The 26,639-nt window shown below is 43.9% G+C and overlaps 2 protein-coding genes across 2 annotated transcripts; one reads left to right on the top strand and one right to left on the bottom strand.

Moving 5' to 3' along the window:
* The first annotated feature begins 279 nt into the window (after positions 1 to 279).
* On the top strand, positions 280 to 1,775 carry PHF13 (PHD finger protein 13). The gene is made up of 3 exons (XM_009697053.1): positions 280 to 288; positions 387 to 939; positions 1,349 to 1,775. The coding sequence occupies exons 1-3, from the start codon at positions 280 to 282 to the stop codon at positions 1,573 to 1,575; spliced, it is 789 nt and encodes a 262-aa protein (XP_009695355.1). The 3' UTR covers positions 1,576 to 1,775.
* Positions 1,776 to 8,162: 6,387 nt separating this feature from the next.
* Positions 8,163 to 25,910, bottom strand: DNAJC11 (DnaJ (Hsp40) homolog, subfamily C, member 11). Its single transcript, XM_009697052.1, has 15 exons — positions 25,783 to 25,910; positions 23,548 to 23,621; positions 22,270 to 22,371; positions 17,003 to 17,131; positions 16,174 to 16,296; positions 14,796 to 14,869; positions 13,143 to 13,332; positions 12,689 to 12,774; positions 12,118 to 12,234; positions 11,062 to 11,217; positions 10,695 to 10,764; positions 10,514 to 10,571; positions 9,711 to 9,853; positions 9,096 to 9,225; positions 8,163 to 8,425 (listed from the first exon to the last, which is right to left on the bottom strand). Exons 1-15 carry the CDS (start codon positions 25,868 to 25,870, stop codon positions 8,400 to 8,402), a joined length of 1,566 nt encoding a protein of 521 aa, XP_009695354.1. The 5' UTR covers positions 25,871 to 25,910; the 3' UTR covers positions 8,163 to 8,399.
* Between the last annotated feature and the right edge of the window lie 729 nt (positions 25,911 to 26,639).

Genomic DNA, 26,639 nt, shown 5'->3' with positions numbered 1-26,639 from the left:
GGGCCTTTTTTGTACGGTCAGCCGTTGGGAGAAGGTTACGGCTCCGCGCCGCATCCCTGAAACAAAAGGGGGAACTACAGCAGCTGGGAGGGCTTGAAGCGATGGGGCGGGTGGCTGCTTTTGGGGCCGGGTGAAAGAAGTGCGGATCCCGGAGTGGTTCCCTCAGCTCTGCGGGGCCTGGGCAGCTCTGGGCTGTGGCTCTGTCTGGCTGGAGATCCCCGCGGCAACGTGGGTTAGAGGGCGGTGTGTGAGGAGAGCGGGAGCTGGAACTTGGGCGAGATGGGCTGGGTGAGGCAGCACCTCAGGGGAAAGGGCGCAGTGGCTCAGCGCTGCACGCGAGTCTGCTCCAAATTAATGCTTTTACCCGCTTTCTCAATGTTCTCTAGGAAACGCCGCTGAGGAACAGCCCCAGCCCTCCCAACAGCACCGGAGGCACGATTGACAGCGATAGCTGGGATCCCCGGTTCAATGATATCCCCTCTTCTGTTTCCCTGCCTGTCAAGAACAGAAAGAACTTTAGTCAGCTCAAGCGAGCGAAACCGTACAGTTCCCTGTTCCAGCGGGCAAAACCTGGCAACTTCTTGCCGGAGCGGAAGCAAATTGATAAGATCAGGAAGAAGAAAAAGCTGAAGAGGAGAGAGACAGAGGTGTCTGCAGGGGAGGACTATGAGGAGAAGCTGCTGGAGCTGGAGGCAGAGGACTCTTACGTAGAGACACCGATGAGCCCCTCATCTGAGGGTGACCCTCAGTCTGCGACCGAGCACTGCTCGGTTTGGGACTCTGACACACCATCCAGTGTCTCCTACCCTGCCGTGACAGCCGAGCAGACGGTGGAGATCCAGAGCGTGGGCAAACGAACGGTCATTCGGCAGGGGAAGCAGGTGGTCTTTCGGGATGAGGATGGCACTGGTGACGATGAGGACATCATGGTGGATTCAGGTAGGTGGCCTGGCTGTCAAGAGAGGATTAGCGAGGTGGAAGCAGTGGTGCTGTTGCTGATCTTTTGGGTATTTTACTTGTAGCATGAGGATAACACCAAGGTACGGTGTCTGGGCAGAATTAAGTAGCTGTTGGGTTTTCAAGGGGAAGAGAGGGGTTGCTTGGCTGCTTTTGCAATAAACTGAGTGAAAAGCTGTGACTTTATAAAGCAGCCATTTCTCCTCTCCTGGATTAATGCCTCTCTTGTACTGCTGAGAGTCTCTTCCCACACAAGAGAGACGTGGAAAAATCAGCAAAATGCCTGTCTTTGAAACCCAGGTAGTTAATGTAGCAGGAAAGGAGAGTAAATTCCCAGTGCAGGTGAGAGGCATTGGCCGTTAAAAACATAGCTTGCTGTTTCTCTTTGCAGATGATGACTCTTGGGACCTAGTGACTTGCTTCTGCATGAAACCTTTCGCCGGGCGGCCGATGATCGAGTGCAACGAGTGCCACACCTGGATCCACCTCTCCTGCGCCAAAATCCGCAAGTCGAACGTCCCAGAGGTCTACATATGCCAGAAGTGCCGGGACTCCAAGTTTGACATTCGTCGTTCGAACCGTTCCCGGACGGGCTCACGCAGGCGCTTTCTGGACTAGGGGAGGGAGGCACGTGCTGGTGCACTGCTTGGGGCGGGTGGGTGAACTGTGGGCGCCGGCCGAGAGGCCAGGGAGAGCTCCCCCGAACTGTTGCTGCTGGTCAGGCTGAAGGGCTGCCTGGCCAGCAGGGACACGGAATTGCCAAGTTGTGGACAGCCGGAGCTGGAAGAGGCCGACTGGTCAGAACTGCTGCTAGATACCGATTAGCTCAAGGGACAGACTAAGCTCTCTGGGTTCAGTGGGGTTTTGTTCGGTTACAACTATGAATTGGGTGGTGTCTGGGGAATGTATAATACCGTTGCCACGTTATGTTTTCTCATCCCATTGGGAAACTGCAAACCTTCTCTGTTCTAAGGAACTCCTCCTCCTCCTCCTCCAAAGAGGGAGGAGAAGGAGGAGGGAATCTGTGTGAAGAGTCTGAAAAGTAAATGGCCATGTGTTTTAATTTTAATGTAATACCATACCTGCCCATTTGTCCATATATATCCATCTTAGATATTGAAAGGCTTTGTAGGAGGGAGCGTCAATGCATACTGACCTCTGCGCGATCTGCCTCCTCTTCAGCCTGGGCAGCAGGGGAGTTCTGGATTTGGCATTGTTCAAGTGAAAACGGGATTTCTTTCTGTGCCGAGGGACCGGCCTGTTTAAAGGAAGAGAGCAGCCTTTTTTCTGGACAGGCAGTGCTGGGAATTAGCGACATTGGATTTCCTCCTAGAAGGTCTCTTCTTACGGTGATTTTTCGTGACTTTGTTTTGCATGATTGGCTCAAATGTGTGTATGGGGGGATACCGTTTGCTCCATTTCCCGGCCCTTTGTTAAAGGTGCTGTTTTAAGAAGACGATGACTCTCCCTTTTCTCAGCCCAGAATTCAAACGTGGACTGTAAAAGGGGCCATAGTAAACTTAGAACCTGGCAGGTCTGGTTTGGGATTTGATTATTTCCATCCAAGTACTACAGCTGAGCTGACTTTTGGTTTTGCTGTTTGTTTTTTGAGACTGGATTTGTAATCAAAAAACCAGAATCTTTAACCTATTGGTTGCAAATTATACAGATAAAAGCAAATGCAGGTTATGCAGCTAGCAAGATGAAGTGCAGTGAAGATCCATCTGGTGTGGGGGAGAGCACTGAGGCCCCTGCTGACACTGCAGTCCCTTGACAGGACTTCCTGGGGCTTCAGCCCGAGGGAAATGCGTTCAGAAATGTGACAGGGAGTCGAGGCTCCTATGCAAGGCCACCGAGATGGCAGCGTTGTTCCTCAATGACCAAACAGAGCGAGCCGTATGTATTGCACAAATTCAGTTTACGTTTTGAGGTATTTCTCTGAAGTTACGCCTGATGAACAATGCGTGCTCTGTCCGGTGAGACCGTGAGTCAAAGGGGAGTCACTGGCTGGTACCATGGCCGAAGCGAGACTAGCTGTACTGCTAGGAATGTGTCCACATTAGTCCTGCAGATACACTGCATTAGACCACCGCCTTATCCGAGTAGTGGCTCGTTAGGAGATGCATCCTGGTGATAACCAAGGGTCTTTCCAGTACACAGAGTTGGGTACCCTCCTTCAGATATCTGACATGGGGCTGCCAAAGCTTCAGGCAGACACTCCAGCACTGCGTTGCCCTGGGGCCTCTGCTGCGTGGGACGCCGGGGTGTGAAAGCTCTGCTGGCCCAGGTCAGGATGATGGAGCTGCATGACGTGTAACTGTCCTTCCGTCCTGCTTCTTTATAAAAGTCCTGTTCCACCAAGCTGCAACAACTGACTCTGGGTTCTGAAAACCAGCTCTGGCTTCTGTAAAATCTTAAGATCGTGACCGTGGTACGTTGCCTTCCAGAAGCTACGTGGAACCACTGAGGAGTTTGCCAAAGACTTGCCCCCAACGGCTGCCTGACTGTTCTTTGCAGCCAGAAAAATAACCAAAGTTCTCAAATGCTGCCATTTCACTCTGCAAATGGAAAGGCTTTGGAAGATTCCAGTTGCAAGCTGCACAAGGGTTGGACCTGCTCTGAAAATTGGTATCTGTGTTTACAGCGTGTCTGCAATTCAACTGGACCTCTGTAGAATGTGTTCCTGAAGCTTTTATGGGAGAAATGGTGAACTGCCAAGCGAACTGGCTCTTTTTTCACAGAGGTTCGATACTAATCAATGTGACTGACTCTTGTTCTGTTACCTTTTCAGATTTATCCTAATAGATGGTGTCTGACAAGTCCAGCACGTTACAGTATCAGCAGAGAGGGGAAAAAAAAAAAAGTAACATCTCCATTCTTTTAGTTCATCACTTTCAGCCATGTATAATTATAGTTTAATTCAGAACTTTATTTTTTCATTAAAACTGTTTTAATGAACCATGTTTTTTTTCTTAAATGTGAAACAAGTGAACAATGATTTTGTTTTATTTTGAATTCGGGAGTCTGCTGTTATGATTTACTGGTGTGTAAAGCAGTTGTGCCAGGTGACAGGAAGACTTGATGCTTCAAGTGCTCTTCCCTAAATAATACACAAAGTCAGGTATGGATAGGAAGTGCTGCAAACGTATCTTTCATGTGCTGACAGGTATCCCTGCCTCTCCTTGCCCAGCCTCTGCTGTAAGGTAAATTGTGGGGCAGCCCCATTGCTGGTACAGGAACAAGCACGGGGCAGGGTGGAGCGATGGGAGGCAGGTGATGCCTACTGCTGCAGGAGCGTGGAGTGGCTGAAAGCAGCTGGGACGCCACACTGGCCTTGCTGACAGGGACTTGCTGAAGAGTGTGAAGGCTGGTGCAAGCCCAGAGGGAGAGGGCTTGGGTCAGGATGCCCAGGGTGTCAGCAGCGTATGGTCCTGGCAGGGGTCCTCCGTGGAGGGCACCTGAAGGCAGGCTTAGTGTGTAGAAGCCAGGTGGGGGCAGGGAAAGTCACACCAGGTGAGACTTGCTGGCCAAGGTGACCCCATGCTTGTCCCACTTGCCTGAGAGCCAGGTCCCTGCAGGACTGGGCACTGCAGCCTCACAAACAGACCTTGGGCGATGCCACATCTGCCTCACAAAGACTGGCTGGCTCAGCCAGATCCAAACCAAAACTCCTTTAAAGCCTCTGGGAGCTGTGCTGAAGGAGAGCTCCTTCCCTCCCACCCCTGCCCCACTGCAGGGTGGCAGTGAGGACCCCAAACCACCAAAGGGATGCTGGTGCCTTGGTGCCACCCCTCAGCTCGTGTAGGTGCCCCAACCCCAAAGGCACTGCTGCTCCGCCAGCTGTGTTCAAAGCAACAGCCTTAACACCTTGGCAAACTTAAAAGATGGCTCGATTCTTTGGAAATGGCACTGGATCACATTAGAAGCTAAGTTCTGGTTGCTTATAGCTTCTATTTTAACTCTGTTTGTAATTTTGTATTATATAGAGTGATAAACAGAAGTCTCAGAGGACATGGGGCTGTAAAATGGTAGCTTCTCATAGAGCAGAAACAGTGGTGTTGAAAGCAGTGGTTTCTCAAGTGGGGCTGTTCTTACAGCCCCTTTAAAGCTTGGATCACATTAGAAGCTAAGTTCTGGTTGCTTATAGCTTCTATTTTAACTCTGTTTGTAATTTTGTATTATATAGAGTGATAAACAGAAGTCTCAGAGGACATGGGGCTGTAAAATGGTAGCTTCTCATAGAGCAGAAACAGTGGTGTTGAAAGCAGTGGTTTCTCAAGTGGGGCTGTTCTTACAGCCCCTTTAAAGCTTTGTACTGATAGAAAATAAAGAAGAGAGGAGGAGGTGGGCTGGAGTAAGTATTAAGCAGGCGAGGCCAACCCCAACACCTGGCTCCAAGGGAGGAGATGGACAGGACAGACGGCTCACTCCATGTGGGCACAATTCAGCAACGCTTGACAATTACAAACACGGCAGGGAAGCAAAGATGGAGCTCATGCTCTAACTGCTGCAGAGAAGAACCTGCTGCACCAGCCCAATGGGTGGGGAAGGGCACTCACAGCACTTGAAAGGAGGGGAAAAGCAAGAGTCTGGATTCTTGGTGGGCTGATCTGGCAGGAAACAGCAAGCTATATACTTTTTATGATGTTTAGCCAGGGAACGAGGCAAGACCTGTGTCAGTATTAATTGTGAGGGGTTTTACTTTAACAAGTCGCAAATTCAAATGTTCAAAGTGCAAAGTTAAGGTTCATCTGTACCTTGCACAAACTTCTTTGCGATTAGACAGAAAGATAATTCTGAGGTGCTGGGGGAAGACGGCATAGAGGGGGAAGGCAGGAGAACCGAGTTAGTTCTCTGATGAGAGCACTGCTCTGATTAAGAGGAAGGCACCTGCTTGACTCCGAGCCCTGGCTTGGAGGTATGAAGACACTGGTTGAGTTGCACGGGAGGAGGTTTAGATGATTTTTCCAGCAGAACTGGTGCCTGGAGCTCTGGCTCCTTGTAGCCTTTCAGTGGCTGAGCCACCCTGGGACATGGCAGTCAAAGACAAGAGCACATACAGGAAGACAAGGGAAGAGTCTAAAGAATAAATCCTAAACCTGTATCTCCACCTCAAGAATTTACAGTTTAAAGGCTCTGGCTGAAAAGACTGGTGTGTGCTCCCAGATCCTCATTAAGGTATTTTAAGCATTTGCTGGGTCAATTAGAGATGGCTGTGTCGCCTCACGTTTCTACAGCATTTTGAAGTTTGCACCCCCCGTTACAGGTTTTAACTGCTCGAGTAGGAACAATGCACTCTGCCCCTCAGAAATGTTAGGTTTTAAGTGTAGAAATACCATGGGACATCTTGAAGTACCGAAGCAGTTTTTAGAATCACATTGCTATTTCTCTACATTTTAATGTAGACTATGCAAGAAAACACCTTCATGACAGCAGAAGCTGTATCTCAAGAAGTTGTCAGAAACCAGAATTGTTTCATTGTGCAAACTTTTTTCATGAAAACACTCCTCGGTGTCATTGATCTGTTAGATACAGGACTACGCTAAGATTCTTCTTTGTAACGCGCGGTAAATGTGTTGTCACTATTTCGCACTTGCTTATGCAAAACTTAATTCTCAGTACTCCTCCTGGGAGTATTTTGCCACGTCCTACTCACTACAGAGTGGCTCTCACTCTTGACCACACGCTTCATGCAGTGACAAGACATGAAAAAGGAATTTCTGGTGAAGATTTTTGCTCAGTTCAACTAGTTACACATACAAGCGATCAACAGAGGTCAATAAGCAGGACGTGACAGAGGGTGCAGTTACATTTACAAAACTTGCAACCCTTGCTTTTCAGGAGTTTATTTTCAAGAGTGTCCTACAGATGCAAAGGGAGTGTGGGCTACTTTTCAGCTGAATATAATTTATTGCACATTTTACATTTAATTTCAGATCAACAGAACACTGGTCATAAGTGAAAGAAAATCCTGCACCAGAAGCTGGTCACAATTGAAGAGTTCTGTTTTGTTTTTAATAAAAACAAATGAACACCCCTTCATTATATGAACTTGTTTTTTAGAGGGTGGGGAGCATCTCTTTCAGATTGGCTTCAATAAGTCTGCTTTTGGAAATCGAATTCTCCTGTTACAATGACTTGAGCAAAGAGAATGACAGTTGCACAGAAAAAGGGGCCAGGTACGTGTCAGGAAGTGATTTATGGTAGCAGTTGTCAAAAGCAACAACACACTGCCAAGATACCTTTTCCCCCCCACCCCGTCTCTCACATGTAAGCAATGAAGGCTGTTCTAGAACTCGCCAAGAGCAGAACTGTGACTGAGAAGCAGCCACGATTATTCCTTTTCTCTATGAAAAAGCCTCGGTAGTGTTGACGTACACAGTGTGCAGTAGATACTATAAGGCTGCCGTTTCCATCTGCTGTGTCACTAGAACAGGACTGCCCTTTTTGCTGGTAAATCACTGGCATGGCTTCTATGCAAGATTAATGCAATGGATTTATGTCATAACTGATGCTTTTTAGAGAGGGCAACTGAATTTTATGTTTTCAGCTCTTTACCCATTTGGCATCTCTCCTCACTTTGGTCTGGTTTACTTGTGTAAACTATGTTCCTCTTTTTCCTAGAAATAAATTAGATTGGAAGAGATAGTCGCAGCATCGGAATCAAATGAAATGAATTGCTGTCCTTCTCCCCCGCTTGCTTTCCTCTTTTCTTGAAAACCTTGATAGTACATGGTTCTACGTGGTACAAGAATTAATAAGACTATTATACCCTGTGTCCTTGTCTGGAATAGCAGTGTTTGAAATTAGCAGCTGGATGGATTCATGCTGAAGACGTTCATGTTACTACAAAAGGCAAAGAACTTCATTCCAAACATACTTGTTATTAACAAGTACATTTCAAGTAGAGATTTGAGACGGAAAACAATCTCTGTCCTCTTTCTCACAAAAGGATTTACACACAGGACTTCCAGGAGGTGGCCAGAGAACTGAACTTCTCCTCAGGAGCAGACAAAGGTATGTTACCTACCCCAGGAAGTATGTGGAGAAGTGACAATAACAGGTCTTCTTCCTTGCTCAGTGCAAAAAGATATACATGAGACCGCACAAACGGACTGTGGCCAAATCGCAGCAGGAAAGACTTGGCTGCGTGACGGGTGGTGCTCAGTGCCCACTCGCACAACCTCAGCAGAAAGCACTGCGCATTCAGAGTCACGTTGCTTTATTGGTTACTGAGCCACAATTCAGAGAAGTATTGCCTTGGAGTCACCTGTAGAAGCAGGTTCTCTCATTTTGTCTCCTAACATAACTTGTAGGACACCACCTGCTATATGGATAGTAAAAATAAAAATGTCTCTGTTCAATCTCGTAGCATCCGGGGGAAGGTTTTGCAGTTTCCGTTGACCCAGGTATTGTAACGGACACGCACACTTCTCACCATATTAGCCATCTGCATCGATTCTGTGAGCTGTTGGACGAGAACAATAAATGGATACACACCACCTCTGTTGGATGAGACACATCCTAGCTTGAACTTACCGCTGTACCAGGGACAGATAAGAACATTTCTGGCTGCTAATTAAACACAATTCATAGACACCTCCAACGTACTTACAGAAGCTTTGTAAGTTGGATATGCTGCTTAAATTGCAACAGGGAGCTGGTCTAAAGTAAATAGAGGTTTGTGCCCTTTAGCCAACTCGCCAGACCTACAGGGGTACCAGTAAAACTTGTCACTAACAGGTATTGATTTCACAAAATTATTCTGGCAGGGAAAATGTTTTGGCAGATAGATAAATGGGGATGAGGAGGAATCTGGCTCAGGTCTCCAACTTGCCTTCATATATTCAACTCAGTCCTCAAAGGGCAATCCAACGCTGCGAATTGCCTGGCAGGAACACCAGCAGCTGTAGAAGGCCTCTGCTTCTAACTCCAGTTAGATTTATAAGGTTAGGTGGTATGAACAGCTGCAGTGGTGCTGCTGAGCTCTTTTAGGTCGTAATCCAGAGGCATATCATGGTCAGTCCATTTCAGTAATCCCAGTTCTGAACCCCAGTTCTGTGTGCTTCACCACACAGAGCTGAAGCAATCCATTACTGGCTCCTGAAGGAAGAAGCAGGGCAGTCCTTGCTACTTACATTGCTTTGGTATCCTAAGGGCCTCATTGTCAGCTGACATCACTTGGTGTAGAACTCCTCGGAATTGATAAAGCACTTTCAAACTCTTCTCCTCACCCACACAAGGGTCGTAGAAACCCGGCAGACCAGCCTTGAACCAGAGAAGGACAGACTGAGCATCACGGAATGAACTTTCACAGCTCTTCAGCTGATTAAAAACATTTAATTAGTGTGAGAACGAGGTATCATTAAGAAAAAAAAAGGAGTTTTATTGCCAATGAGATGAGATGAGAAGCTAAGGAATCACCTCCGCAGTGGCAAGTTCTAAATGCAGAAAAGAGCAAATCAGGGGGTTGGGAAGTTTCTGGTGTACAGCCCCAGAGTCTGTAACACACACAGTCCCACGCTGCAAATACGGAGACACTGTTTCTTTGGCACTGGGAATGCCCAGAGAAACAGGAGCTCCTGGAGGTTCATAAACACTTGGTATGTAGATGGCTTCTGTGAATTGATCTACAGTCACTAGCTTCAAGCACACTGGAGAAATCCCCTGGCAGGACAGCATACAGTTCAACTGAAATTCTGAGTCACGCATTCGAGCCCTTGAGTCTGGGCTTTGACAGAACAGCTACGTACCTTGGATGCCTCTGTAAGGATGAGTTTAGAGTCCTTCACCAAGCACTGCAGGGGCACAGTCACATCTATTACTTTCACCTTCTCGTTCTTCCTGCTGTTGTCATTAACAAACTTCCCATACCAGGCATTCACTACAATCAAACCTGCATTTCACATGAAATCACAGATGTGATGAAAGGCAGACAGTGATGAAAAGACCACCCTGTCATTTTCACTTGCTTTCAATGATATTCAAATTCTCCTTGCCTGGACCCACGCTTCTCAAGACAGAAGAACATTCCTACTTGGGTGTTTGTTAGCAATCTTCAGTGCTAGGACAGAACGATGTGACTTCAAAGCCATGCTGATGTGGCTGTCCAAGTGGGTGTCAGTTCACTTTGGAACATTCTCTTGGAAATTGCTCGCAAATATCAGAAATCAGATTTCTATTATGATCCAGGAGCAAACTGTGTAAGCTAGAGAACAGTGAAACCTAAACTTCAGACTGTAACTTTTGTACGTATTTATACACACTCAACTCTTTTGTGGAAAGGTGAATCCAGACTGCTGCCTTCAGCTTGCTGATCCATTACACAGCATGTCCTAAGATAATATTCAGTGGATCCCTACTAAGCTCAGGCACCATTAGCTGAATCATAATGGAACTTCCCCACTACCTGTGCAACAGCAATTACACTGTGCTTCATTAGCAGTGGAAATGAAGAAATGATACCTTGCATTTCTCCCCCTTAACCACCCAGTCTTTGTATTGTTCCTCCTCTCTCCAAATGTATGGAACAAGTAAACGGTGCTGTAATCTTTACCCATTCTGGCTTCCTCTGCTTCAATTATCCTCCGGACAGACTCTTGCATTAACCGGACCTGTCGCAACACAAGGGGCAGAGCAAAAATGAAGCAGTGTCAGACACTGTGTCCAAAAGAGAAAAGCCCAGAGTGAAAACAGCTTCCTTTAACTAAGGGGACTTAGTTACGAGAAAGACTTACCGCAGCTTCAGCCTCTTGCTTCTTCTGAAGGATGTCGTTGGCTGTACTCTCCCTTTGCTTCTCCAGCTCTCTGGCATAAGGAAGCCAACATCACATCAGGTCTACACAGCGGATGGGATTCAGCCACAAAGTGGCAGATGTCTACTTACCCACCCCAATTAAAACTGACCCATAACCTCACACAAATAAGCTCGGGTTTAAGGTTCTTCCCCACCATTCAAAATATTTTTGTAGGCTTCCAGAACTCAGTAGTATTGATGATGTAGTGAACCACAGTGCCTCAGCTGGATATTTCAACCTTTGCACCCAGAAGCACTGGAGTGGGACTTCCCAGCTCTGATTTTAAAACACAGTCTTGCGAGCTCACCTCTCCTTTTGTGCCCTGAGGTAGGGTTTGATGATTAGCCTATGCATGGCAAAGTAGATAACTAGAGGTCCCACGGTGGCATAGAATACAGCGCTGGGAAGCAGCTGATCTGTGAGGTGGACAGGGAAGAAGTAGGTCTGGCTAGCCCTATTCAACCTGAAACAAAAAAGAACACAGTGACAGGTAAGAGGAAACGCAGGGTTTAATGTGATTGATTAAGTACACTTAGAGCAGTGTATGCTGCTGAAGAACTCCTGAACCAAAGGCAAGATGAATGATGAGCTCAAAAAGGTAAAAGTCCGACAAAGTGAAATAAGACAATAGTAAGACAGTCAGCTGACACCCCCTATCACCAGACTTTTATGCAGCAGACATCTCTTGTGTTAGTACCTGACCATTCTAAGTGGTTTTTTAATCTTTGGAGAATTTATTTGGTCATCAATTTCACCAGGGAAAGGGACCGACATCATCATCAAAAGAAAAGAAAATGCCTGTACAGAAGGTCTATGTTCACGACACTGGCATGTGCCTTCAAGGAAGGCGTACATTACTATATTTCTGATGCTTATACTACTATCTATTTTAGAAAACATTAGTTTTCTCGGCTCCAGTGCTTCACGTCTTTACAGCAGTTTCTGCATCCTGGCACGCCCTCTGCTGGCACTAATTAAAAGCGCACTACAGTATATGAACCCTTAAAGAGCTCTGCCCCTCTTTGTGAACTGCTTCTTATTAATAACATAATCACCTATATTAGCTAACGGTAATTCACTAAGTCAAGTATATACTTGTGTACAGTGTTACAGAAATGGAAGGCAATTAAACCCATTTCTACTAATATTTCCGGAAATCTTCCGTCCACTTACCATAATGCTCCAAACCTTACTTTAAGCTGTATTTTCAGAATATTTTGATGCACACCTGCATCCCTTTATAGTGATATATCAATATACCTGTATTGGCCTAAGATTGGGACCTTCCCATCTGAATATCAGAAACAGAATCATGCAGGTTATGGTCTGCCTCTACAATTTAGAGTTGTAATCTTGAACTGACTTGATTTTCAAAGACACTCCTTGGGGAACACCAACGCTGACGGTAGCTCCTAAAATGCTGTGTCTGGAAATCTTCCTCTCCGCTCCATACTCCACTATGGTCCCAAAGAAACCCGCCCTAGAACGACAGAATCAAAAACTGGTAAGACAGAGAAGACTCAAATTTCTCTTTACTGAATCCTTAATTCCCCCAGTAAAACATGGAAATATCTCTTGTGTGCAGCAGATGTTGGCTACTGGAAGATTCACTGTTTATCTACAAGATGAGATTAGCCTTTTCAGCTTGTAAAGCAGTAAACGGACTGCAAGAACTTCTGGCTTTCTTATTGGTGATGACATAGAGATATCACATGCAAGTATTTTAAGTTCCACTTATCTGAAGAGGCGTACAGAGCTAAGGCTCCAAGCCATTCACTTCAGATAAAAATCATTTACCAGATTTAATTAATGAAAAGCAGACTCCCAAAGACCACAGAAGCATTTGATTTGTGTGGAACCTGGAGGCCTACAACAGCGTAAGAGGACAGATTCTTCAGGCTGTGAGCAACGTGAATTTCCTCTTGCGCACTTACTTGAGAGAACCTTTCACTCGTGTTTGATCCTCATCCTGAAACTTATGCTGATAACTGACCATCATGAAAGAATGAGGGATTCCCAGCTGAAAAACAAGAGGCACAAACGTATGAAAACGTACCCTCCGCCACCACTGAATGTTCCCGCAAATTTCCTTTCTTATCATTTAAGTGGCACAGAAAATATAGCAATGCTTGCACTTACTCATCACAGCCTGCAATCTCTGACCCTAATCTGAGCCGATCCACATTAGATATCACAATGTTGGGTGCAAAATGTTGTGCTCTGCCAAATGTAGCTGGTTACCTACACTACCTGTTCATATGAGACAGTACCAACTGCTCCATTATCCTCTAGTCCCAAGCCAAAATACTGCTGGGATGGAAAAGCTGAGGCACTTCTCTCCCATGGGATGATATCACTGTTCCCTGCATACAGCAACAGGACTCTCACCTGTAACGCCACAGTGAAATGGCTGGTTTTTGTATCCCGGACAATACTAGTGTTCATGGCCGACTGGATGCCCCACCGCCACTGTAAGTACCCCATCGTGTTCTTGTCAAGGTTGCGGGCTAGGACTGTGGTGAGGCCTGGGCGGATCCCACGGGATGAAAATTGCAGGGCACAGTTTGTAGTGATGAAACTAAGAGAAATAAGGAAAATCTCATCAGTGATAAAATACAGGCTCCCAGATGGCCTCAAATTACTTCTTGCCCAGGACCCTTGCTGTGTATCATAGAACCATAGAATCGTTTAGGTTGGAAAGGACCTTTAAGATCATGGAGTCAAACCATAAACCTAGCATGGCCAAGACCACCGCTAAACCACGTCCCTAAGCACCATGTCTACATGCCTTTTAAATGCCTCCAGGGATGGTGACTCCACCACCTCCCTGGGCAGCCTGTTCCAGTGCTTGACAACCTTTTGGGTGAAGAAATTCTTCCTAATATCCAATCTAAACCTCCCTGGTGCAACTTGAGGCCATTTCCTCTTGTCCTATTCCTCGTTACTTGGGAGAAGAGACGAACACCCACCTCGCTACACCCTCCTTTCAGGTAGTTCCAGAGAGCGATCAGGTCTCCCCTGAGCTTCCTCTTCTCCAGGCTAAACACCCCCAGCTCCCTCAGCTGCTGCTCATCAGACTTGTGCTCTAGGCTCTTCACCAGTTTCAATGCCCTTCTTTGGACACGCTCCAACAGAGTATCCTGCATAGAGCATGACGCCTGAGGGTTTTAGGAAAAGCGCAAAACTAATTTAGACTGTACTGACCACAGCACCGCCCAGCAGAGCAGGTTCAGGCCCTAGTTTATCGGTCCGTGCCACAACACTGCAGCCAATGCAGCAGGCTACCTTTCAGCCTTTACCTTTCTTGCCCTATGCAGATAAAGTCCTGGTCTTCTATAGAGGGAGCACACTCGGCTGCTAGAAGACAGCAGCCCTGCTATTTAACAATCCTCCAACATCAGCTCCAAAAACCAGCATTAAAGAACTCTACTGGGAACAAGATTCCTGGATAAGCTCTGAGGAATGGCATATTTACTAAATTAGAAAATATAAAAAGAAGGAAGTCTACACTGGCACCTACGACACTCTAACATATGTCTTCAATCACAACCTTCACCTTGTACTCTCTTTCGCAACCTGAGACCTCTGTTCATTTGTAAACAGACACCACGCTAGCGGCAAATTTCACATTATTTCCCTAAAATACGACATATCTCCTCTTTTGCTGTCATAAACTCCAACTCACACATGGATGCCCCAGAAGAGCTCCCCAGTTTTTTGTTCTGCTCCCAGAGCAGACTTCAGTTGCTCTGATTGTGAGACCATGTCTCAAGTATCACAAATCATGACAAGATCAACTACAAATCTAAGGATACGGAACACAGACCTTCCTTAAACTGGAAGTATGAAAATGGAGAACACCAACACACAAAAAGAATACACGCATTTTGATCAGTACTAAAGCACGTCTTTAAGTCTAATGAAGAAATGCCTTGTTTTGTAGGAGAGAAAACAAATCCGGAATTAATCCGGAAGAGAATTCAAGCTGTTTAGTTCCTTAGTGTAGAATATTAACAATTAGAACATTTTTCTAATATTTACCATCTTGGTGTAAGATTACGGAATATCTTCAGACCGAAGAGAGGTCCCTGAAGGTCACCTGCTCCAAACTCCAACTGTTTTAAATGCACAATGCCAAATTGTTAGAAGAAAACATCTTTTACAGCAGTGACAAAGTACTTCACAAACGTCACATCACAGACATTTTACACATCTGAGTAACATTTACCACATATTTCAGCACCCGCTCTTTTCTGATAGCTTTGCATTCAGAATAAGAGGTGTTTCACTGAGTAAAACAAAGCCAGTTTCACAGTACTACAGGCTACTACTACTAGCATCTGCTCTGGTTGCTCCACTGAAAATGGAGAAAACATCTCTATCACAGCCTTACAATGGCAAACAACAAGGCTTGGCTGCTGCCCACTAAGGATAAGAGTCCTACTCAGGACAGCCTCACAGTAATATTGTCAGCACTTCCGCTGCTGCACCGTCTCAGCGTCGGAAAAATGCGGCTGCTGCTTCATTCAGTGGTCTGGGTGACTTGCGGGACTGCTTTTCAATGTTTATTTGGTGCTGTTCAGTCTCATTAACAGCAGTAGTTCTCAGACCTGACACTTTTTGTGACAAAACCTGCAAAAGCAGTTCCTATTACATTTGCATCTTTCAAGTAAGTTTATTACATGGGGATTTAAAAACTTTTTTAGTCAACTGACTCATAACAATATCCATGACTTCCTGTATTACCAAAATTACAAAATCCTGACGAAAATCAAATGCCCCCAGTCTATGACTTCTCAAAAGAGAGGAAACCGCCCGTTTTTCACAAGTTGAGGAAAGAGGTTAGCAGGAGTTAGCATGCAAAAAGGAAGGCACAGAAAAAGCAGCCACCTGCCAGCCATAGCAGTGATGCCATGAGCGTCTCGAACAAAGGCACTGGTCAAAGCCACAAAGCTTGCAGCTGGTAACATGGGACCTTCCAGCTACTTAAATTATATCTGCCTGGGAGTCAAACTATTTTCCCTCGTAACTTCTTCCCTTGTAAGCAGAGGAGTTTTTGAAGTGAAGGCAAACTATCACACTGCCCTAAGGTGCATGCTTATGGTATCGGAAGGCACCTGAGAGCCTTCAGACAGGGAAATTAGAAAGGCAAGAGACAACAGGTAACAATTCTGTCAGCATAAGTGAAGTCCAAAATGCACGGCCAAACAGAAAGGGGAAAAAATTAAGAAAAAACAAGGTTTGGCCTTCCCTTTTTCTCAAATTCCTTTGAGAATTCCTTTTTCTACATTCTACAGAATGTAGAAAATGAGAGATGAAACTGAGCTAAAGTTCCATAAAGAAAACAAACACTAGGTAACTAATGGAAGCAGCCTGAAATAGACTGGATATAAAAATGCGTAGCAGCTAGTACTCTTACCTCTCCCCACCCCTTGGCAGATGTCACTCGTCTCAGAGCAAGATTAATTGATCCACCTCCATTCCCATTCTGGGTGGAAAGGTTACCAGACAGTATTGCTGTGTCCGTGGCAGTCAGTGGTGCCTGAAAAATGAATATATTGTTACCAATTACTCTGATCCCAATTCACACATTTAACACATATTCTGCAAGGACATAATCACAACTGCAGAGAGCCTAAGTGCAGAGAGACAGGTAATACTCCAGTTGACTCCTTGTCATCCACTAAGCCCAGGTGTTTGAACTGGACATGGACACACTTGCTCTAAATTTTGTAGTCAAAGATAAACTATGGCAAAAAGTGAGATAATTCTTAGAGTACCAGACATTTGTGACACCTTTAATGTACCACCTTGAAGTCCTGACCCTAAGCTGCAAATCCTTCTAATCTCACTAGCAGACTAGATTTCTTCAACTCTCTGGAACAGAGGAAACACTCCCCCTTCCTTTCCTTATCCACACCCTCAAAACATGGTACCCTTCATTTTCATACACTAAATAGTTCAGTCAGAACAAGATACCTGTTTTCAATCACAACTGAGCCTCCCTGCTCGCAGGAAGGCAGGACCACAGTAGCCTACAAACCAGTTGCACAAACGCCTGCTGTACAGTCAACGTGCAGTCCTGCTGGAACCGAGCTTCCTCTTCCCACCCACACTGGTAATTGCGTCCTTCCATAAATCAAGATGAGAACCCCCTGAGAAGTGTTTCGTTTTCTGTTGCTTTGCACTGCAGTGCCTCATTAGCTCAAGCCCTGCTCCACACCAGCAGCAGTGTCTGCCCTCCTTACCTCAATGGACTGGGATATGTGCATTTTGTTTATCTCAATCTGGGGAAAGCTACTCCCAGGCACATCTTCGTATTCTTCATCGTAACGATCAAAGAGGTCAGTGGCATCTATTCCAACACTAATTGTTCCCTAAGGAATGACAAGTGAAACAAGTACTTCGCATTAACAAACATCCAACATATATAGGCTAAATGGCTAAACCATCCTGGTATATGATTAAATTTTTTTGCAGTTTTTTCTTGTTCTGCAACTATCTTTTCCACGCTAAAATGCATTTCTTAAACATTCAAGACAAACAAAAATTAACAATATTCTAAAAGAGCAATATAAATAATAAAATAAACTGAATAAAAGACAGTTTTTCAGCTGGAATGCAACTTGTAATACTAGTAGGTAATTTTTCTATTACACAAAGAGGTAGAACACTTCTACACAGCAAGTTTCTTCCTCCCCCACAACCGATTCTGCTCTGTCAGTATTTTACAGTCGAAATAACATGTTTTAGAAATTGATTTTCTTCAATGGAACTTGGCCAGAAATCCTCTAAATGCTTTCTTCTTGTGAGTTATCTGAAACAACTTCGTTTTGAGCTGCATCATTCACTTGCAATTGACCTTGTTAGTAAAAAATTTTGTTTTCTTTTTCCTAGTTTATATCTTGTAATCAGAAGAAAAGCTTGACAAAGATAAACTTTTGGCAAGTAGTAAATATTTCCTTTCTCAGACCACAGAAAAGCTTATTCCTACAAAAAACTAGGCCACAGCTAAATAGTCTGGCTACCTGCTGCTGTGCTCACTCAGAGTAACTGCAAGAGTGGGTTTATTTGAAAAGGGTACGATTAGATCCTTGTCTGGGTTATACAACTTCAAGAGGCTTTGGAAACCTTCCCTACAGACCTATTAAACAGCATTACAGCTCATATAAAATGTACCAGTTGCAATAAAAAAAACCCCTCTGTGCACAAGCATAGAATGAACTCCGAGCAATTCGTATAAAGAAATTCAATAGCGGAATAGGTACAAAAAACACTCACAGAGTCCAAGTATGGACGGAATAAATTCTGAGTGAGCATTTTTCCTTGCTCACTCCACTTTAATCAAATGCTGAACCATAAATATAGGAAGAATTGCAGAGTTTGGCAAGATTCAAAAATTCTCTCTCGTTTGGCTCCCAACTATTTATTTGCCAAGGAGACTCCCAACCTCTTCTCAATGTTTATTTTCTGATTTCTTACTCAGCAAAGATTGGATAAATATTTTAACACAGGAAGGTGTGATTATTTCCAGGAAAACTCTGGAACAGGGGCTGTGCCCCAACTGTTTACAAATGATACTTGGCAGGCTGTCCAATTTCAAAGCAATTATGCTCATCATTCTGTTTGTGGCAGCACCAATGATGAGCTCCTGCCCTTTATGCAAAGACTACTTTGCAGGAACCATCTGCAAAGTCACCTTCAAGGGATCTGCTCTCCAGACACTACAGCTTCTTCAGTTTCATCCATCTCCTACGTTGTGCTGTTCCTTGAAACGAGGCCAAAATAAGAGCAAAGCAAGGCAAAACCACCACCCGCCTAGGAAGCGGCACAGCCCTGCACTGCTCTCGAGTGCTCTGGAAAGACACGGAGTAGAAAGTGCCAACTCCACTCAATGAAATTCCAGCAAATGCACTCCAGAGTGGCCGATCAAACGTGCCTAAATACAGGTGAGCATTTATTTTAACAAGAGAGGAAACTACTTCCATTTTTCCCTGATGCTCTTCAATTCAAGGAAGTGTAAAACCCAAGATCTTTCATAACAGAGGCAGGATGGAAGGAAAGGTTTTCCACTTGGAGCCCAACATTCAGCACAGAACCTTTGCCAGACTGCAACTTTAAATTCCAAGTTAAACTTGTGTAAACAAGGGATATCATGCCGAGTAGTACACATGCTAAATTTGAATGGCAAAAAGACAGAAAACTGCGTATTTTCAACTCGGACCGGCATATAAGCATCAGCAAAGCTTTCTCAAGAATTCGCAGTTAAAAAAAAAGCCACTGAAAAACATCTTGGTATACTACGTTTATTTGTACCGCAATGCTTGTACCCTTTGTAAAGATGCATCAAGGGTCACACACCTTCATTGCAGCTCCTTTCTTTCAGTCATACACAAAATCTTACGATTTCCTTTTTTACACCTATGAATTTTAGAACAAACGTTCCTTCCAATGAAAAAAGGAAAACACCTGAACCTATCCATGAAAATCCACAAGACCCATTCAGAGGAAAGGAGCGTCTCTGTTCCCTCCCTGGCTCCTCAGCAGATCTTCTGTTGAGCTACCTTTCGCTGAAGTGAACGGTGGGCTCCATGCAGATATTTCACCTCCCGCCAAGCAGGTGAAGTCACCCTCAAAGGTCTATAGATCCTGGCAAGGAAACTGGCTCAGGCACAAGCACAGGAAAAGCAGCAGATGGTAAAGTTAAAAATATTCCCAGAGAACGACAGCACCCCCCTATGCCACCGGATAATAGAGAGGGGACCGCTGCTGCTCGCAACTCCCCATCAGCCACCTGCTCAGACCATTGGAAATGAAAAAGCCCTCCCGAAAGAAAGAGCAGCAGGGAAAAAGCTGTAAAGCTCTGCTCAGAAGTTGGCGGTACACACACACAACATGCTGCAAAGTGCACCAACTCAGCAGGGCAGGAGGCTGGGGAACAGCACTACAGAACCATCAGAGTGGTAATCTCGTATCATCTTTTAAAATCACCTTTATTTCAAATTCTGCAAATACAAAACAGACTTTACTAATGGAATTAAGAGGTGTGCCAGAGGAGAATATACTCCCTCCTTGCCTTTTTTCTTAGGGATTTACCTTCTGGAAGGTGACATATGGAAGCTGTGCCAGACTAAGCCTTGAGGGAGCTGCATTTCTCAGACATTGACCTTCCGCAGCAGGGAAATAACAGGATTTAATTTCTCCTAACAGGAAGCGGTTCTACTCAAATCAAGTAATGAACTTTTCAACCCTTCTGCACATCTTTGAAAGCAAAAACAAAGCTCTAAAAGCAAGTAATAGGCTCAATTTGAAACCTGCCAAATTGCCTACATCTGGTTATCGCTCAACATTTCTGGTTAAAATGCTTTATTTTGCTGGAACTGTTTTATAGAACTGACAAAATGTTGGAAATTTTGAAGTAACTTGCGTTCGTGTATGAAATGATCACAGCTGCGCTACCTAATTCCACAGGAACACTGCCTGGAGAGACATTTCTATAGGCTGCCAACCAGCAATTGCTGTAAACACCCAGATGGCTAATTTTATCACAGGACACAGAGGCTGAGGCTTACAATGCAGCTCCGCTTTTTACTGTTCGCAGCCACTGCGAGGCGCCCAGATAAAATGTCAGATTCCTGAAGTCACAGAGAAGCATGAGGTGGAGATAACCATGCCCCTCTCTGAGAATACTCTTCTGACCCCAGGCACCCTCATCTCCAGCAAAGACAGTTCGACTTGCCTGTTTGGTGACATCCAGAAATCCTTTCCTGCCTGAATAATGTTGTCCGCAGATATTCACATAACACCTTATGCTTATTTACCCTGCCAGAACAAACAAGTTCTTGGTATCTGCGCACTATCCACAACAGCCTGGTGATCTGTATTACTCGATTTGCTTTGCGAAGGCCAGCACAGATCCAAATTCTGTGCCAAGGGAATATCTCAAAACACTACAGGTCATCTCAGATGGACATTTTTTGATACATTCCTAAGCATTACTGTACTCACACTTCTGTCTACCCAGAAAACATTGTGATTTTAAACTGCTGACCTTGAAAACATCAGCAACCTTCAAAACTAAGAGCAATAGTAGTTAATCAAGTGGTAGTTTGTCTCTCGGGTTATGCAAGTTATGCTGTGACACTTTAGAAGTCTGTGCATGAACACAATGACACAGGAGACCTCCTCTTTCAAAGCCACCAAAAGAGTACAGCCATCTGTGCTGCAGTGCTTTAGGATGCAGAATCTGCAAGCCTTCAGCGAGAGCTCTGGGGATACCCAGTTTTCCACCAAGAATAGAAGCATTTATAAGTAAACCAAAAACTGATGTCTCATTACAGTTTATTTTTTCAAGATGGAGAATGTTTGTCTATGTAAATATCTGCATGGTTACCTTGCGGCAGACAGAGGAAAATTAAGGCTCCCCCACCATGAACCACTTCTATACTGCATAGAAGAAAGATTTCCAACACATTTCAAAAAATTTTGTACCTACAAAATGGTTTCTGATAGTTTAAGCAAAAAAAACCAAGAAAAATATAGATACAGGTGAAGTAAAGCATGAATACATTTGGTGAGTATAGACGCAGCTCTTGGATAATGTTATTCACTGCATGAGAACCAAGATTTTTGTGATTCAAGCTTTGAAACCTGAGTCAGTGACAATCCTGACAAAACTTGGGTTGGCCTAGCGTACTTATCAAGCCAAGAGCCAGCAAAGCCATTAGCTTTCTAAACTATCGGAGCATTCCAGTCATAGCAGGTGACAGGGAAAGCAGTGGTCCATTGTCATTTCCACCTCTCCCTGCCATCCCAATGCTACTGTGAGAACATCGTCCTCAACACAGTATTCCTGATGATCTCTGAACAGCCAAGATTCAGCTGCAAGGTGGGTCATTTAGCGTCAGCTTATGGCTGCTCAAACAGACTGAGAGATGGGGACGGAACACTCGATGATTCTCATCCTGAGAGTGCGATCAAGCTTTCCTAAAACAGGCACTAACTGTGAAACTGGCAAGACCTCAATCCTGCTCAGGTTGATTTTGCCCACTGTGCTGCAGCCGAAGAGTTCTGCTACCCAGCTGGTTTGGTAGCTGCCATGCATTTTTCTTTGGTTTCAAAGCTGCATTTGAATACCTCCCCGCGTTGCTGTGACACTACAGCAGTGTTGAAGGGAAAACCTGTCAGGTAACTGAAGGGAGTTTCACTTTATTGGGAATACTTGGAAAGAAATCGTAAACATTTCAGTGTTAGGTGTTTTCCTGATATTGCCAAAAGAGATATTTTGCTCCTACATGTTTCAATGAAAAAAAGAAAAAGATCTTTCAATTCAGGATTACTGCTCAAAGAATTAGCTGTTTCCTCCTACACTGTCCAGAGAAACTGCATATTCAAAAATATGTGTAGATACCTCAGGGGCTATTTACTACAGCCCTTCATCTAGACTCATCAGACCCTGCATATTTGTAAGAATTTATAGATTCACTCTTGAGACTAGGATGAAGTCTTTGCTTACCTTTGGATTAGTTCGCTGCTGCAGTCTTCTCTCTTCCCTCTCTCTCTGCAAACGCTCAAATTCTTCCCTGATTTCAGCCGGAGTTCTCTTCCTTTCCACAACCTGCTCAAAAATCAATTAAAAGCAAAAGATTACTAGAAAGAGGATGTTCAGCACTGCTGATGGGACGGAGGTCCACTGACCTGGTACACTCTAACACATTGCCCCTGCTGCTGCTGTAAGCCACTCTACACGAATTTCAATACTCAGAGTTTGGAAGGAAACGCCTGGGCCAGATCAAATGGTAGGCATGAGAGAAAGCCCCACACTTTGAGGGAAGGGAAAACAGTCCTGTTATTTCCATTCTCTTGACAAAAACAGGGCAAATGGCTTTCAAACCACAAGTACAAGATACTGCAGTGCAGCCATTACCAATAGCTATCCATTAACTGCTCTACTAGGTGTACGACATAAAAAATGAAAATGACTGAAAGTTTCTGGCCTGAGGTAAACTGATTAAGCGAAAGCTTTGTAATTTTAGGCTACGCTGATTCACATCTGTTTACCTTACGTGGCTCAGGGAACAAGGGTTTAAAACAGCTATGGCTCTAGGTATGGACAGAAAGAGTATTGGATTTGGCTTTTCAAAATAAGACCAAGTCCGCCACAAGCAGCTCAAAAATGTCTGTTACACGCTGCCACTGTTCCACATTTCTTGCTGCTAACTCCAAACTTGACCCTGGTACTGACCTGACCTAACACAATACGATTCTGCAGCAAGCAGCATAGTGCAATCAACTAAGACTGGCAGAGGCTAGCAAAGGGATTTAAACAATGGGAAAGCCACAAATGGGCAAGTTCTCTTTCAAAGCCCATAAAAACTAAATGAACAAAAAAAGCCCAACCTCAAAAAGCCCAGAAAGAAAAAGTAATTTCAAACTCAGAGGCTAGCTGATGCTGACAAAAAAGTTTCAGATGAAAAAGATGAGACTAGACGGACAATAATGATGCATTTGTCTCAGACAAAGATGTTGCCCGTCACGGTAATATCCTATTAGGGAACTCTGAATGTCAGGTTTATTGTTCTCTTGTCAAATGAAAAACCTACGTATTCTTTGAAAATCCATCATGGTGTTTCAGGAGAGATGGAGAGAGACAGAAATAACTAAACCAGGATGCCTTCAAACAAACAGGCATTTATTACCATCAAGGTGTCAGTGCAGCTCGACATAACAAGAATGTCAGATAAAGGTGGGCTTAGTCAACTCCACTGGCCATAAGGTGCTAAATTTCTCTCACCTCCCATCCTTCCATTTCCAGTCCTCTCCTCCCATATATGTCATAGATGGCTCTGGTCTGTGGATCACTAAGCACTGCAAGTTAAAATCAAAAGAGAGGAGAGAACTCAGTTTTTGGTCTCCTCAAATTTCAGATCAACACACTAGTGTTATTTGGAATTCAAGCACAGATCCTGGAAACATGTTGTTCTACAGTAGCATCCAATTTTTACATTAACTCTCTTTAACATTTTCACATGCTATATTAACAGGAGACATTGACTTTTGCCCCCCCCCCCAAATTCCTTTTTTTTCTTTTTTTTCCTTACTTCTAAAGTCAAGAACACAAGAGACATGCAGACTGAATATGCAGTGAGGTTTTTTAATATTGCTTTCTTTGACTGAAGGGTGACATACGCCCTCTAACAATCAATGGGATTATTAGCAATTTAGTGATAGCAGTCCGTGGAAACTTTCTGAGGAGGAATGACATCTACCTCTGTCTAACTCCCAAGGCTCTTTGGTGCTTCACTCCCTGTTTCTGATCTTTCTCACCATCCCTGTCCACTGATCGTTTCCAAACATGTGGGTCATGCCAAGCACCAACAAAGCAATTTCCATGAGGTCATTCATGCCTTGCCAAACATCAACTGCAGGGTAATTGCAAAAATGCATGTAGAACTTGAATCTCCCAAAAAGTCACCCAATGCAAAGGATAAAATAAAATACACCAGGAGACTGCAGAACAGTTACTTTGGAAAAAGACTGCACATAGAATTAAGAAGGATCTCTAAAATGTAAGGCATATTTAAATGCATGATCTCCTATACCACACCCTTCCTTAAAAAAAAAGATAATTAAAAAATCATTAGTATTTTTCCCAGAGGGTTCCAAGACCAGCTTAATCATTATCATGTATTTCTTTCGACTGTGAGGGAACTGACGAGTCTTCAGGGAGCTGTGTGTGTATATTAAGGCAAAAAGAGGCTTATATTAGTAATTGAGGTTTGATCTGAACTACTTGAAGATTATTGAACTTGCTAAATGTCACAGGCAGATACTATTTTTTATAAATTCTGATAAGATAAATATTTTATTGTGTCATATTAAGAGATAGAAGAGGAGGGGGAGAAAACAGGCAGGAGGTGGGGTGGCTTATTTTCAAGATGTCAAAATTTTTGCTTGTAAAATACTACACTCACATTTGGTACTAAATGAGCAGCAATTTACATATACATCGCAACACAGAGCCAAGCAAAGCCACAGAATTCAAAGGGAAAGCTGACTCTAATGTAAGACCTACTGACCACATTAAAATGAAATTACTGAAGCATCCTGAGTTTTTATTCCCCATGTCATCAATGTAAGGCCTTCACTGTTCCCCCCAGCAAAAGCTTCCGTATATCCTAACACCTAATTAGGGACAATGTAAAAGACTCCACCCATGTTCAAGTCCAACTGGAAGAAATAAATTCTTATCATTCTGAAAACACGAGAGTAAAAAAAAAAAATGTAGCTCATCTTTGAAGTTTAATAGACAAATATTTATTCATCATTTTGCTTTAGTTTCTCTTTAGGCTACAGGACCAGGCACCTAGTTTGGGGCACCAATTTTTTAATGCAGAAGAGTCCTACCAGCTTCTAATCCGCTTGCATTCCAAGTGCCTCTTATCACACTTGCAAAATGCTGCAAGCTAATTCTAACTCATCACATCCTTGTGCCTCAGTTACACTACGTATTACCTATGGTGGCACCAGGATTTAAGCATATGTCAGCTTAATTCAGGATATTTTTAAAGAGCTTTGGCATCCTTGGATTAGAAAAATACCTCTAACTACTATGAATCCATTGTCCATATTTCAGTCCTAGCCTACGGAAGAACTTGCTGAAAAACAATGGAGACTGCAACCAGGTCATAGAGCACAGAAAGTCAGGATGTATCAGTTCAAAAGTAAAATATGAAATTATCTTTCTGTTTGAAGCTTTTCAGTCTTCAGTATCCTACGGGAGAGTCTCTTCAGAAGTAAAGGAAGCGGTGAAAAGATTATTTACAACATGCAAGAAATAAGACAGTGGCTGCACATCTCTTTCATGGCAGAATTGATACTGCATTGCCCCTCTGATTTACAGGACAGAAGCAGGAAACAAAGCATTGCTAAGTATCGGCAAATTTAATTATTCAAAAAGCATGAAGACACAGCCCTCCTTCTAGAAAAACCTGAAAACAGTTTCTGCAAACTTCAGACTTCCACTGACCTTCATAAGCCTGGTGAACAAGGTTAAACAGCCGCTCAGCTTGTGTCTTGAGCTCTGGGTCTCTGTGCTTGTCTGGATGGTACAGCATACACAGCCGGCGGTAGGCAGCTTTTAGCTCTTCCTGAGAGGCCTGTGAAAAGCAGTAAAAATGAATTAAAGTACAACCAACGCCATTTCAAAAAGACCGTTCTCAAGATCAGCCCTAAAAGAGAAGTCCAGCAGCTATTAACATTACACTACTTTTACTTACACAAAATCAAGAACGGACTTTTGTTTCATTACATAAATTAATAAAATGTTCAGTTATGCACACCAGTATTTTCCACGCTATTTACAGGGCAACAAGTGATAGCACCAGCTCAGCAGTGTATACCTAGATATAAAAAGTTAAGTAAAAAAAAAAAAACAAACTACAAAACACCCAAGCAATCTGTGTTCATATATTATTTTTATTAGGTAAATACTGTCTCCTCAATTCAATGCAGAAAGCAAGAAAAAATAAAGTCATCTCAGGATAAAAACAGTTAAATCCAGAGATGTACATCAAATTCTACTCATATTTCAACCTTAAACCCTCATGCATATACTATAACTATCAAAAAGCACCGACTTTCCACAGCAGTAAAGGTAAGAAATGTAAATCTACAGTTTTACATTCATCCCTTCACTGCTCTCCTCCCTAGCACCTCCCTTCCTACACAGTCAGGACTCTCTGCTGTGCTGTAAGAAAGGCAGGCGCATCATCTGCCCATGAAAACACACTCACCTGCAGTAGATGAATAACCAGAAGAACAGTGTGTCACTAAATGCATCAAGAAAAAACAAAAGCCCTGTTCTTTACCACAACCGCTCTGGAA

Source organism: Cariama cristata, unplaced genomic scaffold (genome assembly GCF_000690535.1).
Source record: "Cariama cristata isolate BGI_N322 unplaced genomic scaffold, ASM69053v1 scaffold27253, whole genome shotgun sequence".
Lineage (NCBI taxonomy): Eukaryota > Metazoa > Chordata > Aves > Cariamiformes > Cariamidae > Cariama > Cariama cristata.
Note: the sequence above shows the minus strand (reverse complement) of the source record. Positions and strands in the feature narration are given on the sequence as shown.

Bases quoted from the DNA above. Each gene is read 5' to 3' on its own strand.
- PHF13 (XM_009697053.1), top strand. The intron at 940-1,348 runs GTAGGTGGCCTG...TTCTCTTTGCAG, and splicing joins GGACATCATGGTGGATTCAG to ATGATGACTCTTGGGACCTA.
- DNAJC11 (XM_009697052.1), bottom strand. From the start codon at position 25,870: ATGCTGTACCATCCAGACAAGCACAGAGACCCAGAGCTCAAGACACAA. The intron at 23,622-25,782 runs GTCAGTGGAAGT...TTTAACTTGCAG, and splicing joins TGTTCACCAGGCTTATGAAG to TGCTTAGTGATCCACAGACC. The intron at 10,765-11,061 runs GTGAGCTCGCAA...TCCTTATGCCAG, and splicing joins CTCAGGGCACAAAAGGAGAG to AGAGCTGGAGAAGCAAAGGG.